Here is a 15,625-nt window from a genome sequence, read left to right on the forward strand (position 1 = left end):
GTTTCACGCAGGAGCACAAACTCTTAAGCCGGGTATCCATCAGTATCAAACGCCCGTATCGTATCACCGTTCCGAACCCTTTTGAATAGGCAGACGTTGCCTCGTTGCATGCAACGGCGTGCTACGGCTCGGACAATAGTTCTTCGTGTCTTGAAATAAACTCCTATAGGCGAGAAGTTTCGATTTGCTGCATGCTGTTTCTTTAGTGTAATTATCCAAACCATATCGTGTTTGGTATCATTTTAATCAGAAAAACGTCACAAATATCTTGGTAACAGTTTTATAAGAAAAAAATGAAAAATAACAAAGTTCAGTCGTTGCATTAGTATTATCTCACTGATATATCCGATTCCAAATCATATTATCTCGTAGGGAATCAGTATATTACAGTATATCTAATGAAGATATAGTGATAATGATATTGTTATTAAATGTATATTACATATCTAATGCTGAAAATGTCTCGGAAACGGTGCGAGCTATGGCAAAATGTTAAAAGACCTTTTTTGTAGGAAATTCAATTTCCGACTATTTACGTTCTATGACATTTTTTGATCAGATGCGTAGTTTTCGAGATATATCGAGATATTTAAAAGTTCTGAAGCCGCACCAACATTATACGGATGAAGAAACACTGTGGTCCGTTTCCAAGTGTCATGTTTCCACTTGACATAGCATTTCGGGCCTTCGCCTGGGTATGTTGTTTTTACGTTTCAAGTGGTCTCCGAACCTATGCTTTGAACAGCAAGAAACCGACAATTTTCGGATCGGCCCGTTCCTTCACCTCCGTATCACAGCCCAATAGAACTTTCGATACTCGACAACGGAAACATCTCTGGAAAATTAACATTGTCCTTTTTTAATAATCATACAGGTGATTATTAACATTGCTCTTTTATGTACAGCGTATCACCGAAGATAATTGATCTGTTTCAATATATTTACACGATAAAATTTATCTACATTAAATCAGATTTAGTTCATAAATAATTTCATCGATTTTGAATTGAATCCAATAATACTGCAAGATTTCAAATAAATTGAAACCCAAGTGACGGCACGAAACGCTATGTCAAGTGCAAACGCATGAACTTTTCCTTCGATGGAACAGCAAAGAATCGACAAATTTTTCGGATCAGCCCGTTGCCTCCGTTCCTTTGGAACGGCACGCAGCAAAACGAAACTCCTCGCCTGTAGTGGCCCAGTCCTATTGCCTAACCGTTTATATCAAGAAACGAAGAAATGTTGTCCGCGCCGCAGCATGCCGTTGCATGCAACGTGGCAACGCCTGCCTATTCAAAAGGATTCGGAACGGTGATACGATACGGGCGTTTGATACTGGTGGATACCCGGCTTTATAACACCTCACGCCGCTCACGCTACGCGGCGCTCACATACGCAACACTCTCCCAACAACATGCAGTGACGCTCAATTAACAAAAATACACTTATACTGCGAATACAGCTAAATTTACTCACAACTCAACAAACGTTACCATTATTATTTTATATTATACTCAGATCTATCACATCCAGTTATCAGACATTCACTTACCTACTTTAATAAATCTTTAGTCTAGCACATTAAGGTTTGGATTTTACTCCTCAACCACATACCACGTGAATCCATAATCCCTAATTCTTAAGGGGGTAGACACAGTACGTGACGTCACCGATTCGGAACGTCGGTATTACAGTAGTTTTTTCGTTGGGCCTGGTGGAGCCACTTGCGTGTTTTGTTACGAACTTGAAAGGTTTAATTCTCAGCTAGCGTGTGCGCAACACGATCTAGGAAGGCAACAGCGCCTCAAGCATTTTTACAAACCCATTCAAACGCTCATCTCGCCAGAGGCATCGCCACGATACGCCTGAAGAACGAAAGCGAAACATTGGCGCGCGTTTAGAGTGAGATGTATGGTGATCATGCTATCCTTCTTTCAACCCAAATGATAGAATTGTGCCGCTCCGATAAATTCTGACTGACCAAACGCGTGGATTTTATATAGCGCACCGTAGCACTCCTCGCTGCTGAAAAATATATGCCTGCTCCGAAGGAACGGGCAATCTGAGAATTATTTTTAGAAGAAGTTATTAACTTTTTTAAATAAATGTTTTTTAATTAATAAAAGTATACAGGATACGTCATGGTACCGCAGACTATGATGCTGTTTACTTGTTCGTCCTCCATCGCCGACGCTATGATCGCCATTGCCCTTGTGTTGTCCTTGATCCATGTCTTCATTCTTCCCGCGTTGGCTCCCTGCTCGTCGGGCGGTCTCGTTCTTGAACCGTCTACGACGTCGAAAATTTCATTTGCCAGCAACACAGCAGTGAGCTGCAATTTCCATACTTGGAAATTTGTGCCGTCAAAACGCTTGACTGACTTTATTAACCCGTCATCCGGCATCTTCACCGTGCCGACAAACCGAGCCGCGAAAACCGATATAACACAGGCTAACGTCCGCCTCGATAATCGCGAAATCACCAAGTAATTGTCTTTACGTATTGTTCTGCACTCGGTGCTCGCACTTTGCCCCGACTTTCTCGGAACCTGTGACTTGCGCCACGTGCCTCGCTCGATATGCAAGATGGCCGCTCGAAGACCGTAAACTGCCGTTCCGCACGCCTTCGCCAATTACCGTTTCGCGACCACGAATCTCCTTGTCTCTCTCACCTCTCTTCCGGCTAAACAATACACCTCGTAACTAGGCCCATAACCTGTAAACGCAGCCTGTATATATTGGCCGGACAGGGAGAGGACAGTTCTAGAGACGAATAAATGATTATTCTGGATTGTTCTATGCACTACTATTTATTCAACGTATAAATTGACACGACGTTTTCTCTTGAGCGACAGACAGATCGCGACTAGTTCGCACAATTATTGCCGGTATCACGCGACCCGAAGGATCCCGCTCGGTAACGCTCGGACGAACTCGGCTGGCCCAGGGCCGCATTAAATGGGAAGACACCCCTCAACACTGTTGGTGTAGCTGTTGCTGTTGCTGCTGCTGGAGCAGCTGTTGGTCTTGCTGTTGCTGTTGGTGTTGGTGTTGGTGTTGCTGTTGTATCTGCAGCTGCATCATCTGCACTTGCGACCGCAGCTCTTGTATCCTCGTGAGTGCTGCTGCTGAAGTTGCTACTGCAGTCGCAACAACGGCGTCCGTTGAGGTTGTCTCGGAGCTTGCTGCAAGTGCAGATGATGCATTTGTTGTTGCAACTGAAACAACAACAGCAGCTGCGGTGGTTGCTACAGACGCAGCGATCTCTGTGGCTGTTGCACTTGGTTATATTGCAGCTGTGGCTGCTGCGGCGGGAGTTCTAGTTGCAGTTCCGGCTGGGGCTAGAGTTGCAACTGCGGCTCTGGTTGTTGTTTTACTTCCACTGGTTTTCCCTTGGTATGTTCTAAAAGAAAATTGAAAAACATGGATAATATGTACTGCAGAGAAATTTCAAATGTATTTATTCAGAAATTTACGAATATTCATTGACAATTACATGTATTGAACTGTATTGAATAAAAAAATACGAATAAACCAGTTCACAGAAAACCAATGTATCATGGAAGAATATTCCGGAAGACAAAAATTTTCTCCACACAAATTAGCGCACAAATATATAGGGGGTCACAAAATTATTCGCTCACCGTTTAAAACAGAATAGCTCATTTAAAATTGGACTAAATAACGTGAGGTTTCTGGAAAAACTATACAAATTAGTTTACTAAAATATGTGCTTTTGTCGTTTTAAAAAATTACAATTTATCGAAATCGGGAAAAAAATAGTAAAGGGTAATTTTTTAACTTTTTTATCTGAGCTTGCAATGAAAATTTAAAATATGACATTTGTAAATTTAAGTATGTTATATGTATACTGAAAATATCATCGGGATCGGTCAATGCACTTAGAAATTACAAGTAATTACAATTTCCGAAAATCGCGACTGTTCATCTATACATCTCTGTATACATTAAAACCTGGATATATGCAACAGGAATTGGAACCCAAAGATTGCACCAAATATCCAAGCGAGGTGTCGATTCTGTGTTTGTAAACATTGCATATATCCAAGCGAGGTGTCGATTCTGCGTCCGTACACATCGTGTATATGCAGCCGAGGGGTCGATTCTATGTTGTTTATTCTATTATTATTGTTTATTTATTCTATTGTTTATTTATTCTATTGTTTATTATTCTATTATTATTATTAGCTTGTAAATTATTCAATACAATTCTGTACAAGTAATTTTAATTACTTGTAACTTCTAAGTGCATTGACCGATTTCGATGAAATTTTCAGCATACACATAACTCATTTGAATCTACGAAAGGTATATTTTGTAACGTGGTGACACCTGTGCCCCCCCGTTACAATCGCTGCGCTCCTCCCACCTCACATCCCGCCTAAAAATGACCCTTAACCCTTCTAACACCTTACCCCTTTCCCCCGCCTGCCGGTGTCGGGCCGATGGAGGCGACGGAAAAGAGACAACAAGGATCACCCGCAAAAAGGAGCTACGAGGCCGGCGACAGACCTTCCACCCTCCCGGAGAGGAAAAGCAATGCGGGACTTCGGAAGATAGACGAAGTTTCCCAGAAGCAGATACAATGCCCACCCGGAGCCATCTGTCGCCGAGCCCGAAGACTTCAGTCCGCCCGCCACAGCAGGAGATCAGCCGGCCCCATCGACCCCGAACACCGGCCGATCGACAATCGATAACCAATCTATTCCTTTGCCAGAAAAGGCCCCCCTTCCTATTCCCCATCCCCACCCCAAAAACCGTCGCGGCCGCGACGACGAGCCGACATTGAGCCCTGGGCTATCTAATAAAGCAATTGTGAGATTCATAGAGATTTTGTAACGAGATTTTTAGAGAGTGTGCGAGTGTGAAGCATTGCGGTAAGCCCTTCCGATATCATTATACAAGTTGTGAGTGCAAGGCAACGGCGACCTTCAATTGCGAACTCGCGTATCCGCGTATCGCGCCAGTTATCCCCCGTCACATTTTCCACAGACCCTTTTTGTCTAACCCCCTAATATTCCCGTCTACCCGAATCTTCCTCACGCGTAACATGTACGAACTTCCAGAGAACCTTCCCTACCCTGAGATTTCTCCTAGCCCTCGACAATCCTCCTTGCGTACTCCCCCGCGATATTGTAAGGACGTAAGTGCCTCGAGTCCCATCCCCTGTAACGACCCCCATTCTGCCCCTTTTTCCCAATTATCGATTGCCACCGTCAGTGGCTGACGCCCAACGTTTGTAAGAGAGAATTGTAGAATTGTATAGAGTGAACCCCGAAAAGGGTCACAATTAAAAATTTTCATTATACGTTTACATAAAAAAGTTGAAAAATTACCCTTCACTTTTTTTTCTCACGGTTTCAACAAATTGTCATTTTGTAAGACCACAAAAGCACATATCTTAGTAAATTAATTTGTATGGCTTTTCAAGAAACCTCACGTCATTCGGTTCAATTTTGTGACCCACTGTATATGAGACAAAGCAAATTTCGAAACAAATATTTTTATTACAAATGTTCAGGGAATGTAATTGTCAATGACACTCGGGAAGTAAAGATGAAAAGAAACACTTACTGCGGCTTTGCGAATTCATTTCTTTACTTCGATGGTTACTACTTCGTAGCACGTTTCGAACAGGCCCTCCAAACTCCCGTATTTAATGCTGTAACTAAAATTAGTTTGGCGCAGAAAATCCAGGCGGCTCTGGTGTCGATACAAACACATATAAATGATATCGGTGAGGTACACGCACACAAGCACATGGTCCCTATATACGTGTGGATGGTCTTATTCAGTCTTATTCAAAACGGTGAAAAATAAAAATAATGATAGGGAAAAAATTACAACAATATATAAAGGGAAATGGTAATATATTAAGTTTGTAGTACAATATATATATATGTATATAATATAAAAGTATTATAAAAAATAGAATTATAACTCATAAAGTAATATAAAGTAATATAATTATAATTGTAATTATAAATAATATAAAAAGTAGAAGTATACAATAAATCATACATTCTACTCGCAGATTACATTATTATACATTAATTTACATACATTTCATACAAAACATACATTTCATACCAAACATACATTCAATATAAAACATACATTTAATACAAAACATACATTCAATATAAAACATACATTTAATACAAAACATACATTCAATATAAAACATACATTTCATACAAAACATACATTCAATATAAAACATACATTTCATACAAAACATACATTCAATATAAAACATACATTTCATACAAAACATACATTCAATATAAAACATACATTTCATACAAAACATACATTCAATATAAAACATACATTTCATACAAAACATACATTCAATATAAAACATACATTTCATACAAAACATACATTCAATATAAAACATACATTTCATACAAAACATACATTCAATATAAAACATACATTTCATACAAAACATACATTCAATATAAAACATACATTTCATACAAAACATACATTCAATATAAAACATACATTTCATACAAAACATACATTTCATACAAAACATACATTCAATATAAAACATACATTTCATACAAAACATACATACATCTCCGTCTACAAGTATGCGGACACCCTTGAAAACAGAATGTTCTTTTAAAACATGAACCAAATGAGATTTCTTGAGGAGTTGTACAAAATGAATGTACTAGATGATGTGCCTGGTCGTTTTAAAAAATTACAATTTGTTGAAATCGTTAAAAAAAATAGTGAAGGATAATTTTTGAACTTTTATATGCAAGCCTATAATGAAAATTACAAACATAGATTTTGTAGATGAAAGCTACAGTGACTCACGAAATTGATCACATCGTACCAATGTTCCTAGTTTTCTTGAAATACAACTTTCTTAGAAATTTAAAATTTAGTAATTTAAATTATTGATTAAATACATTTCCAAAGATCTATAATTTGTCATTACATTTTCATTAAATAAAAAGTAGAACAATGGAAACTATTTGATCAGTTTTGTGAGTCATATGCATGCATATGCATACTGAAAATTTAATCGAGATCCGTCAACGTGTATAAAAGTTATAAGCAATTGAAATTAGTGACAATCGTGACTAGTCGTGGATAATTTTCACTAATTTCAATTGCTTATAACTGTTAGACGCGTTGACATTTTCAACATGCATATACCTTACTTACATGTACAACATGTATGTTTTTAATTTGCATTACAGGCCCAAAAGAAGCAATTATAAGAAGTGTCCTTCAGTATTTTTATCGCGACTGTGACAAACGTTTCGTTTTATTAAAACGAAAAAAGCACATCATCTAGTAGATTAATTGTTACAGCTCCTCAAAAAATCTCAAGTTGTTTAGTACAATTTTAAGAAGAGCATTATGTTTTAGAGAGTATCTGCATACTCATAGACGGAGGTGTATGTACATCACACGCATACCGAATGTCTCGAAAATCACGATAGAAACAGGAAGGAGGCAATTTCTCGTGCAAAAGTGAGTTCGAAGTGTAGGATGACAATCTCTCATTCAAGAGTGCGCTCTCAGGGAAACTGACTACGAAGCTCCGTCAAGCACGTGTGCATCTGAACAGGTAAAAGGGGAGTCGGTTGAACGGCGTTCCTCGCATTCAATGTCATGACTTGCAGCACTGAATTGTGACCAAAAAATTGCCGATATTTGAAGCTTCTACAGGGTGGTTCTCTCGCTACGCTACCCGAAATGAAGTGCTGCCACAATAGAATGTACAGGGTGATCCTCTCGCAGCCGGACACAAAGAAATTGACGACAATGAACCCCTTGACCTCACCATGAAGACACACAGAGTCGTCTCGGACCGGGTGAGTCTCCACTGGTACGTGATAATGCGGACCTCTTTATGGTGCGGTCAAGGGGTTCATTGTCGCCAGTGTTCCTTTGTATCTGGCTGCGAGCGGATCACCCTGTAGAAGTCTACATTCCATTTCTGTCATCGCTTACTTGTCGGAGGTGGTCCCTGCAGCGAAGACGGCTGTGTGCGTGAAAATGTGTTCAGCCTCGTACTCACTACAGCATTCGTGCTCCGCAAGCATTCGTTCGGGCAAAAATGCTCAACTGAGTACGAGGCTTTAAGGAAATATTCTGTTTTCCGCACCGTTTAAGTGGGACACTTCGCTGTAGGGGTCAACTAAACGATGACAGAAATGGGATGTCGACTTCTACATTCTGTTGTGGCGGCACTTCTTTTCAGGTAGCGTAGCGAGAGGATCACCCTGTACTGTTGTCTGCTACAAGCCATATTTCTTTTTATGTTTACAAATAGAAATGTTGTTACAGATATACAAAAATTTCTTTCATAAATTTGAAAATTGGGGTGTCCCCCTTGAAATGATCCATACAAAATTACTGTACGTTTTTTACTTCAGATTGAATGAACAATGTGTCGTCAACATTACAATAATCCTAAGTACATCAGGAAGAAATTGCATGGCAGTCTTATACCTGGTGTGTGTTGTGCGTTTTTAAAAACGTGTATTACCACCCTGCTGCCTTATTACTTATAGGCTTGTGAGAGTTCTTTTGACACTCCTCAATGTACGGCCTAGCGGCCTAGAGTATCCCATACGGGATTTACTGATGGGTGGTAAATATATGGTATCCGACCATGCTAAACGAGGACTGTATTCTCGTTATTGTAATTCTTGGTTATTGTAATGTCAATTGTAAGAAATGGTATAAAACAGTATAAAATAGTAACGTTTCAAGGATCATCTCAAGAGGGATATCCAATCCTCAAATTCATGGCAAATTTAACACGTTGAGTGCCACGCGAATTTATAAGGAAATCCTCGTCAGGCCACACGCGCTGCTTAGAAGTGTGCTGGTATTGTGGTATAGCAATGCCAAGCGCACTTCTAAAATTGAAACTTACAATGTGCAAGAATTAACACTTAAACGACCGCTCACGAGATTTCTCGTGTTTCAATGCTGAGATGTCGGTCATTTAAGTGTTAAAACAATGTCCTTTTTTTAATTTTATATCGTATTTTACACTGTCAGTCACCGATGACATATGTGGCACTCAACGTGTTAATGTTGAAATAAATTTTTGTATGTCTGTAGCGACATTTCTATTTTTAACTCGTTCGCTACCAGCCGTCACATATGTTGTAAAATTTATCATACAAAATAATATATATAATATATAAATGTACTTCACTTTACAAAATTGTATTTATTTACTTTTTGTATTCCAACTCTATTCATTTCCTTCTAATTTGATATGTCACACATACATATGTGACGCATGGGCTACAAGGGATAGTTTTTATATAGCCCAACGACACATGTGCGCCAGTTTCGAAGAATCTTTCTTTTACTTTTTTAGAATGTTGTTAATATAAATACTATTTATATAAAGTCTGTTCTTCTAAACGTCATGGGACATATTTCCCATTAGACTCTGGTAGCGAACGAGTTAATGGGTTATACATAGTCAGGAAGCTGAAAAAAAGCGATTTTTCAAATATTTTTTTTGGAAAGACGTTTGCATTTATTTTAATGAATCTTTTTATATTCAATTAAGTTGATCTTCACGTATACACTCAATCTGAAATCACAAAGCAATTAAGATTTAGTTTATATAAGGTGAAATCTTGTCTTTAATGGAAGGTTTATAAGCAATTTAAAACATTTTTTTTTTCAAAAATGACATTTTGTTTTGAACAGCCGCCATTTTGTTCAAACGTGATCTTTTTCTGATTCTTTTTATTAAAGATAAGATTTTACCTTATATTATCTAAATCTTCATTGCTTGTTGATTTCAGATGATCCACTCCAGAGATATATTGTTCACCACAAGACGCCTTTTTTTAGAGGTGCTCTTGGAGATCGGCCCTAGCAGCTCGACAAATCAATATTTCACAAAAAAAAAGTGTATACGTGACGATTCACTTAATTCAATGTAATCGCTTTTTTTTCAGCTTCCTGACTATGTATAACCCCTTAAGGGGTAACACCGCTTTGATCGCTTCAATTAACACGTTCGCGACGGGATGATCTGCCGGTGGTACAATCTTGTTTGTCCCATGGGATGGGATGATCCACCGGTGGTACATTCTTGTCTATCCCATGGGATCAGATGAGCCACCGGTGGTACATTAACTATTGTCGCGTCATAGCATTGAAATAACTGATTACTGTAATTAACAAATTTATTTACATCTCGCCCCACGGCAGGGACACGAAATTCAGGCCCCGTCGCGAACGTGTTAATGCAGAAGGATTACTTTATGAGCCGCCATTTCTTATATAACAAAAAAAAACTTTCTATTTCAATATTGCATTTCTTAACCCTTTCGGTACGAGCGCTCTGTCCGCGATCAGTCCCATTTTGTATGAAGATTTTCATACATCAAGATTTTCAACATAAAACAATGTTTCTTCTAACAAGTATTGTTATATATAGTTACAGGCTATCACATGAATGCCGGATATATCCGGCGCAGGTACACACAGGTCATCAAATGGATGCCGGATATATCCGGCACTCGTACCGAAAGGGTTAAAAAAAATTCTCGAAATAGCCTTAAATTTTGAAGCGGTCAAAGTGGTGTTACCTCTTCAATTTGAAAACATCGCAGAAAAAATGGCTTGTAGCAGACAAAAAAAAAGCTTAAAATATCGACAATAAGTTGGTCACAATTAATGCTGCAAGTTATGACATTGTTTACAAATGCGAGGAAAACTGTTCACCCGACTCCCTTTCCCGTTCAGGGGCACACGCGGTTGACGAAACTTCGTAGTCAATTTACCTGAGAGTGCAGTCAAGAATGAGGGATTGTCATTCCACACTTCTCACTCACTTCTGCACGAAAATTCGTCTCCATCCTGCTCGTATCGTGATTTTCATGACATTTTACATACATACATACATTGCATTCTTCACACACACTGTATACATTACAAAATTCTGTATACATTGCACTCATCACACAAACTGTATACATTACAAAATTCTGTATACATTGCACTCATTACACACACTGTATACATTACAAAACACTGTATACATTGCATTCATTCCACGCGCTGTATACATTACAAAATACTGTATACATTACATACATTCCATACATTGCACACATTCCATACATAACTTACTTCCTACTTATATGAAGAGCTCGTGTTATAAGTGGATCCGAAGACGCAGGCTCCTCAGATCCATTTATAACACGATTTACTCTTCCTATATAATTCTTGACAACATATATGATACATTGATGTATCACATATGTTGTCAAAGAATTGCCATGTTCGGAGCATGTCAATTTAAAATCCACATGCTCCGAAATGCATAATGTAAGAGTCGCAATAAGGTTAGGAGTGTGCGCTATCTGTGGCATATTCCCGAGGCAAATAGACACTACCTGCGTTATTAAGGATCTGCACGCAGCACGCATCGATGAACCTTCAGAAACATTCATTTCAAAAACTAATGCCGAACAAAATTTGCAGGTGGTGTTCTTCTTCAGAACACCCCGTGAAACATACTGAACCACTGTCAATACAGTGGATTCAGCAGCTGCCGAAACGTTGTAATTTAGAAAAATATTGGAATTGTCGATCATCGATGCAGCTGGAGCAGGTGACAAATATTTTTTTAGACTAATTAAAAAGTTTGCGGATTCTTCAGATTCGCAGTTAGTATCCGCACTTACCAACTGCGAATAGGAATTTAACAGCAATGTCCTATAATACCCGTGAAAGGCAGTACACGTTGGATTAGTATTTCGCGTACCATACTGTCTAATCTGTCCGAAAAAGTTCTCTAAGGCATCTTGGTTAAAATTACGACCAATAAAGTGGGAAAATCCAAGATTGCCTAGAAGTGTTGTTAAAACTTTAAAATTTTGTAGCGTTTTAATCCAATTGTGTACTACCAGTGGACGCTCTTTATCCGCAAACTTTCTTTTGATAAACGTCATGCTTCGAAAAACATTAATTCCTACATCCCAGATATTGGGTCTATCACAGTTCGTATCTACTACCGGAAGAGGACGACTACTGTTGACACTGTCGAAAATATCATTCATAAAATGAATGAATCGAGCAGTGTCAACACCTTCTAAAGACATTTCACGCGTACCGCACACACTCTTAACTTTATTGCGACTCATGAGTGTCATGACGGACCCAACCGATTGACTAAACACCTGCGCGCAATACTTAACCTTCATTTTCCTAATTTTATCTACTACTACATGCTTTGCAGTAAGCTTCTTCAGAACTCGGTCCTGAGAAGAAGCATTACTGCTATCAATAAAATATAAATCTTCCACGTGTGACCATTTAGCCACACGTGGAACATTATCCGCTAAATGGAACTGCAAATCTTTAGTCAAAAGATTGTTCCGCATGCACTTTAATAGGTGCGGAGGATCGAAGAGCGGCACGATTTTCATCAATAACAATTATATCATGCCGCAATGGATTGGACTGCTGAAAGGCATTTCTTTTCGAATAATCTATTAGGCATTGTATTGCCTTACAATTCGTGCTGCCTTGGTCACAAACTGAGGCTACAACTACAATGCCGGCCTGACATGCACGGCGAACTAATTCTTTAAACATCCTAACGATGCTCTCCGCGGAAGATGTACCCCTACAAAAAGTATATGCCACAGGTTGCTTCCAAGGTCGCACTCCGTGTATGCCTTTCAACATCCACACCATGGCATGATCCGCGATATCTAGTGAACGCGAAAAACCGGAGTCTACAAATCCTTCAACTATGTCCATTGAAGGATTGTAGACCAGTGACGGCGATAATTTAATTTCGTCGAAAAGCAGAATAGCGTATCTGCTTTTCTCGTCTTGAAAGGACTCGGACCGCTCTTCGAGTTCACGGAATACGTTGTCGCAAATTCCAGCTCTTAGTGGAATGTGCGACAATAATTTCCGAAGCGTTTCGATACTTGGCAAAAGAAATAATTTTGACAAATATCGAAACGCTTTTGGACTTTGCTTATAAATACTTAGTGCTAGTACCTTCTCCTCTTCCGTGAAGCGTCGTCCGTAGATGGGTCTTCCCTCGTTGCGCATCTGGGCGGAAATCATCGCGTGCAGGGGTGTTGGCAAGTTTTCCAAAACTTGGCATACACCTACCTGCACGAGACGCTCTATCTTCTTGATGCGGTCCTTCGTTGCCATCTGCCGCCGCTTGCATTGCCGCGCCGTCTTCAGTACCGCTGCCACGGCGCTGTAGACTCGTTGCTGCAGGGGCTTCTCCACGATGTTGTCCCTGAGCATCTTCAGTATATTACCTGCAGAAGGAAACATACAATAAAATTACTCTGTAAAGGATATACAAAGTTATATAAAGTACAATACAGTTTACATGTGTATTACTGCCATGTATACCGTATACACAGTGTAATTTACACATGCAAACGCATAATATCGACTGAAGGTATGTACAAACTAGGGTGGCGCACTGAGCGAGACCTTAAATGGAGGATGTATAACTCAGTATAACTCTGAGAGTACCTCCAGTTACGAGGAAGTTTATCCGATTTGGAGTACATCAATCTGGGGTATATTATTTCCTTGTACTTGCAAAGAAAAAATACGTCAAATAATGCACGTAAGAAATACATAAAATAAAAATTTAAGTTGTATATGTTACCAGCATTGTATGAAAAGCAAGCATTGTATAGAATGCCTGGCGTTTTTGAGCAAAGTATAAAATATCCCAATTATTTTAATATTATATCAACTTTGGATTCATATTGCCTAGGCATTCTGTACAGTGTTTGCTTTTGATACATGGCCAGTAACATGTACAAATGATAAAAAAAAAGGAGTAGAATATCAACAATTTCCTTTCGGTAAGAAATAAAATTGTATACATTTCTCCAATTTAATCATATGGATGCAACAAGGAATGTTTCATGGAATTAATTAAATTGTACCGCTTTGAGTTAATAACTTCAAATATTTTTTTATTTATTCTATATTGTTTGCAGTGTTGTCCTGCACTTATGATTACTTAACCTAATATTTGAATAATTATTTCATACCTTTCTGGCCTTTCTGGGCTTGTGATCGCTGATGCTCTCTTCCAGGGACAGCACAATCTGTAATTGTATAAAAGACTAAATAAAAGTTCCCTTCAAATGACTCATGCATATTTAATACTAATATCCAGTAATATAGGAACTCATACCTGCATTATGCAATGGCTTCTCTTCTTTTAGATTTAGTCTGTCTAAGTCGTTGCATTGGATTTCTACAAACAACAGAACAATATTTGTTAAAGATACCAGTGTACAACTAACAAAGATAGTAAAACCAAAAGTAATATTCGTTTATGGTAACAGACTAACCTCTGGATGGTCCAGGAACTGCTGTGTATTCCACATGTCCCACGATGCCACTCTTATCGTCCACTCCCCCGGTGCAGTCAGGTTTGCCTGTCAGAACAAAATTAAATAACATTATACATACATTTCATGCTAGAAGTATTATTATGTATTTTCATTATACAGGTATAAGTGAAAACTTACATTCTTCTTCTTCTTCTGGTACTTCCATCCGGGTGTCTTGCTGCTCTATTTTAATAGAGGCAGCCTCTGACACTGTGTAATAAATATTTTCATTAACAATTATCTGCAAACGCAACAGAAATTATGTAAGAGTATTACCTGGTAAGTTCAGTGTTGGAACTGCTGACGTTGTCAGCTTCTTCATCATTATATACTTCTGTTCGAAGTGGCTGCTGCAGATCACCCGGGATTTCAGCTGTTCAGGTGAAAGCAGTGACAAATTAGGGTTGTCACATGCTTCCACCCACTGCACCATCCTCTTCATGTCCACAGAGGGAAAGTTGAACGTCTTCAGAAGTTCACTTCTGCATCCTCGGACACTGCATTTTTTCTTCTTCCTTCTTTAAAGATACATATTAATAATTACTATCTTATCTTAGAAACTGCTTAAATTAAAGCAAACAATATATTATTATAACACCAATGTAAACAGTTATTGTTTTCAATAACAATTTTAAAAAATTCTGTACTTACTTAATTTCTATCTCCTTCTGCTGTTGCTGCATTTAATCACAAATATTCGACAAATCTGAAAAATTCTAAAGAAAACTTAAAAAAAACCTTATAAAATATCTTTTAAAAAAATAGTAATAGAGATAATAATAGTAATAGTAATAATTAAAAAAACTACTAATAATAAAAAAATAATAATTGTAATAATAATAATAATAGTAATAATGATAATAATAATAATAACAATAATAGAAATAATAGAAATAATAGAAATAATGAAAATCGTCTGTCACGCTGTCGCTATTAATGACGGTTATCATAGATAATCGCCATATTTCTTTAGTCTCTTTAAATTTTGAAACAATTGAAAACCGCGGCGACAAATTTCGCGGGAACATGACGTCACGATATCTTTAGTTGTGTATGTTAAAATCAGTGATACAAGGTATGCATGTAGAGAAGCGACATCAGCGCTGCCTGGATTTTCTGCGCCGAGTTAAAATTTGCATCAAGTTCACAAGAGTGGAGCTTGGAGGGCCTGGTTTCGAACTGTCGCTG

General features: G+C 38.4%; 2 protein-coding genes and 1 long non-coding RNA gene across 3 annotated transcripts; 1 reads left to right on the forward strand and 2 right to left on the reverse strand.

The window, feature by feature from the left end:
* Positions 1-2,975: 2,975 nt before the first annotated feature.
* Positions 2,976-12,247, reverse strand: LOC123987762 (ras guanine nucleotide exchange factor B-like). Its single transcript, XM_046285639.1, has 3 exons — positions 11,809-12,247; positions 11,729-11,731; positions 2,976-3,220 (listed from the first exon to the last, which is right to left on the reverse strand). The coding sequence occupies exons 1-3, from the start codon at positions 12,245-12,247 to the stop codon at positions 2,976-2,978; spliced, it is 687 nt and encodes a 228-aa protein (XP_046141595.1).
* A 157-nt stretch (positions 12,248-12,404) lies between these two features.
* Positions 12,405-14,255, reverse strand: LOC123987764. The gene is made up of 3 exons (XM_046285646.1): positions 14,236-14,255; positions 14,090-14,146; positions 12,405-13,333 (listed from the first exon to the last, which is right to left on the reverse strand). Exon 3 carries the CDS (start codon positions 13,317-13,319, stop codon positions 12,405-12,407), a length of 915 nt encoding a protein of 304 aa, XP_046141602.1. The 5' UTR covers positions 13,320-13,333; positions 14,090-14,146; positions 14,236-14,255.
* Positions 14,256-14,424: 169 nt separating this feature from the next.
* Positions 14,425-14,869, forward strand: LOC123987771. Its single transcript, XR_006829375.1, has 3 exons — positions 14,425-14,476; positions 14,558-14,716; positions 14,782-14,869. It is a non-coding gene; the product is annotated as an uncharacterized LOC123987771 (long non-coding RNA).
* Positions 14,870-15,625: the final 756 nt, after the last annotated feature.

Source organism: Osmia bicornis, chromosome 5 (genome assembly GCF_907164935.1).
Source record: "Osmia bicornis bicornis chromosome 5, iOsmBic2.1, whole genome shotgun sequence".
NCBI lineage: Eukaryota > Metazoa > Arthropoda > Insecta > Hymenoptera > Megachilidae > Osmia > Osmia bicornis.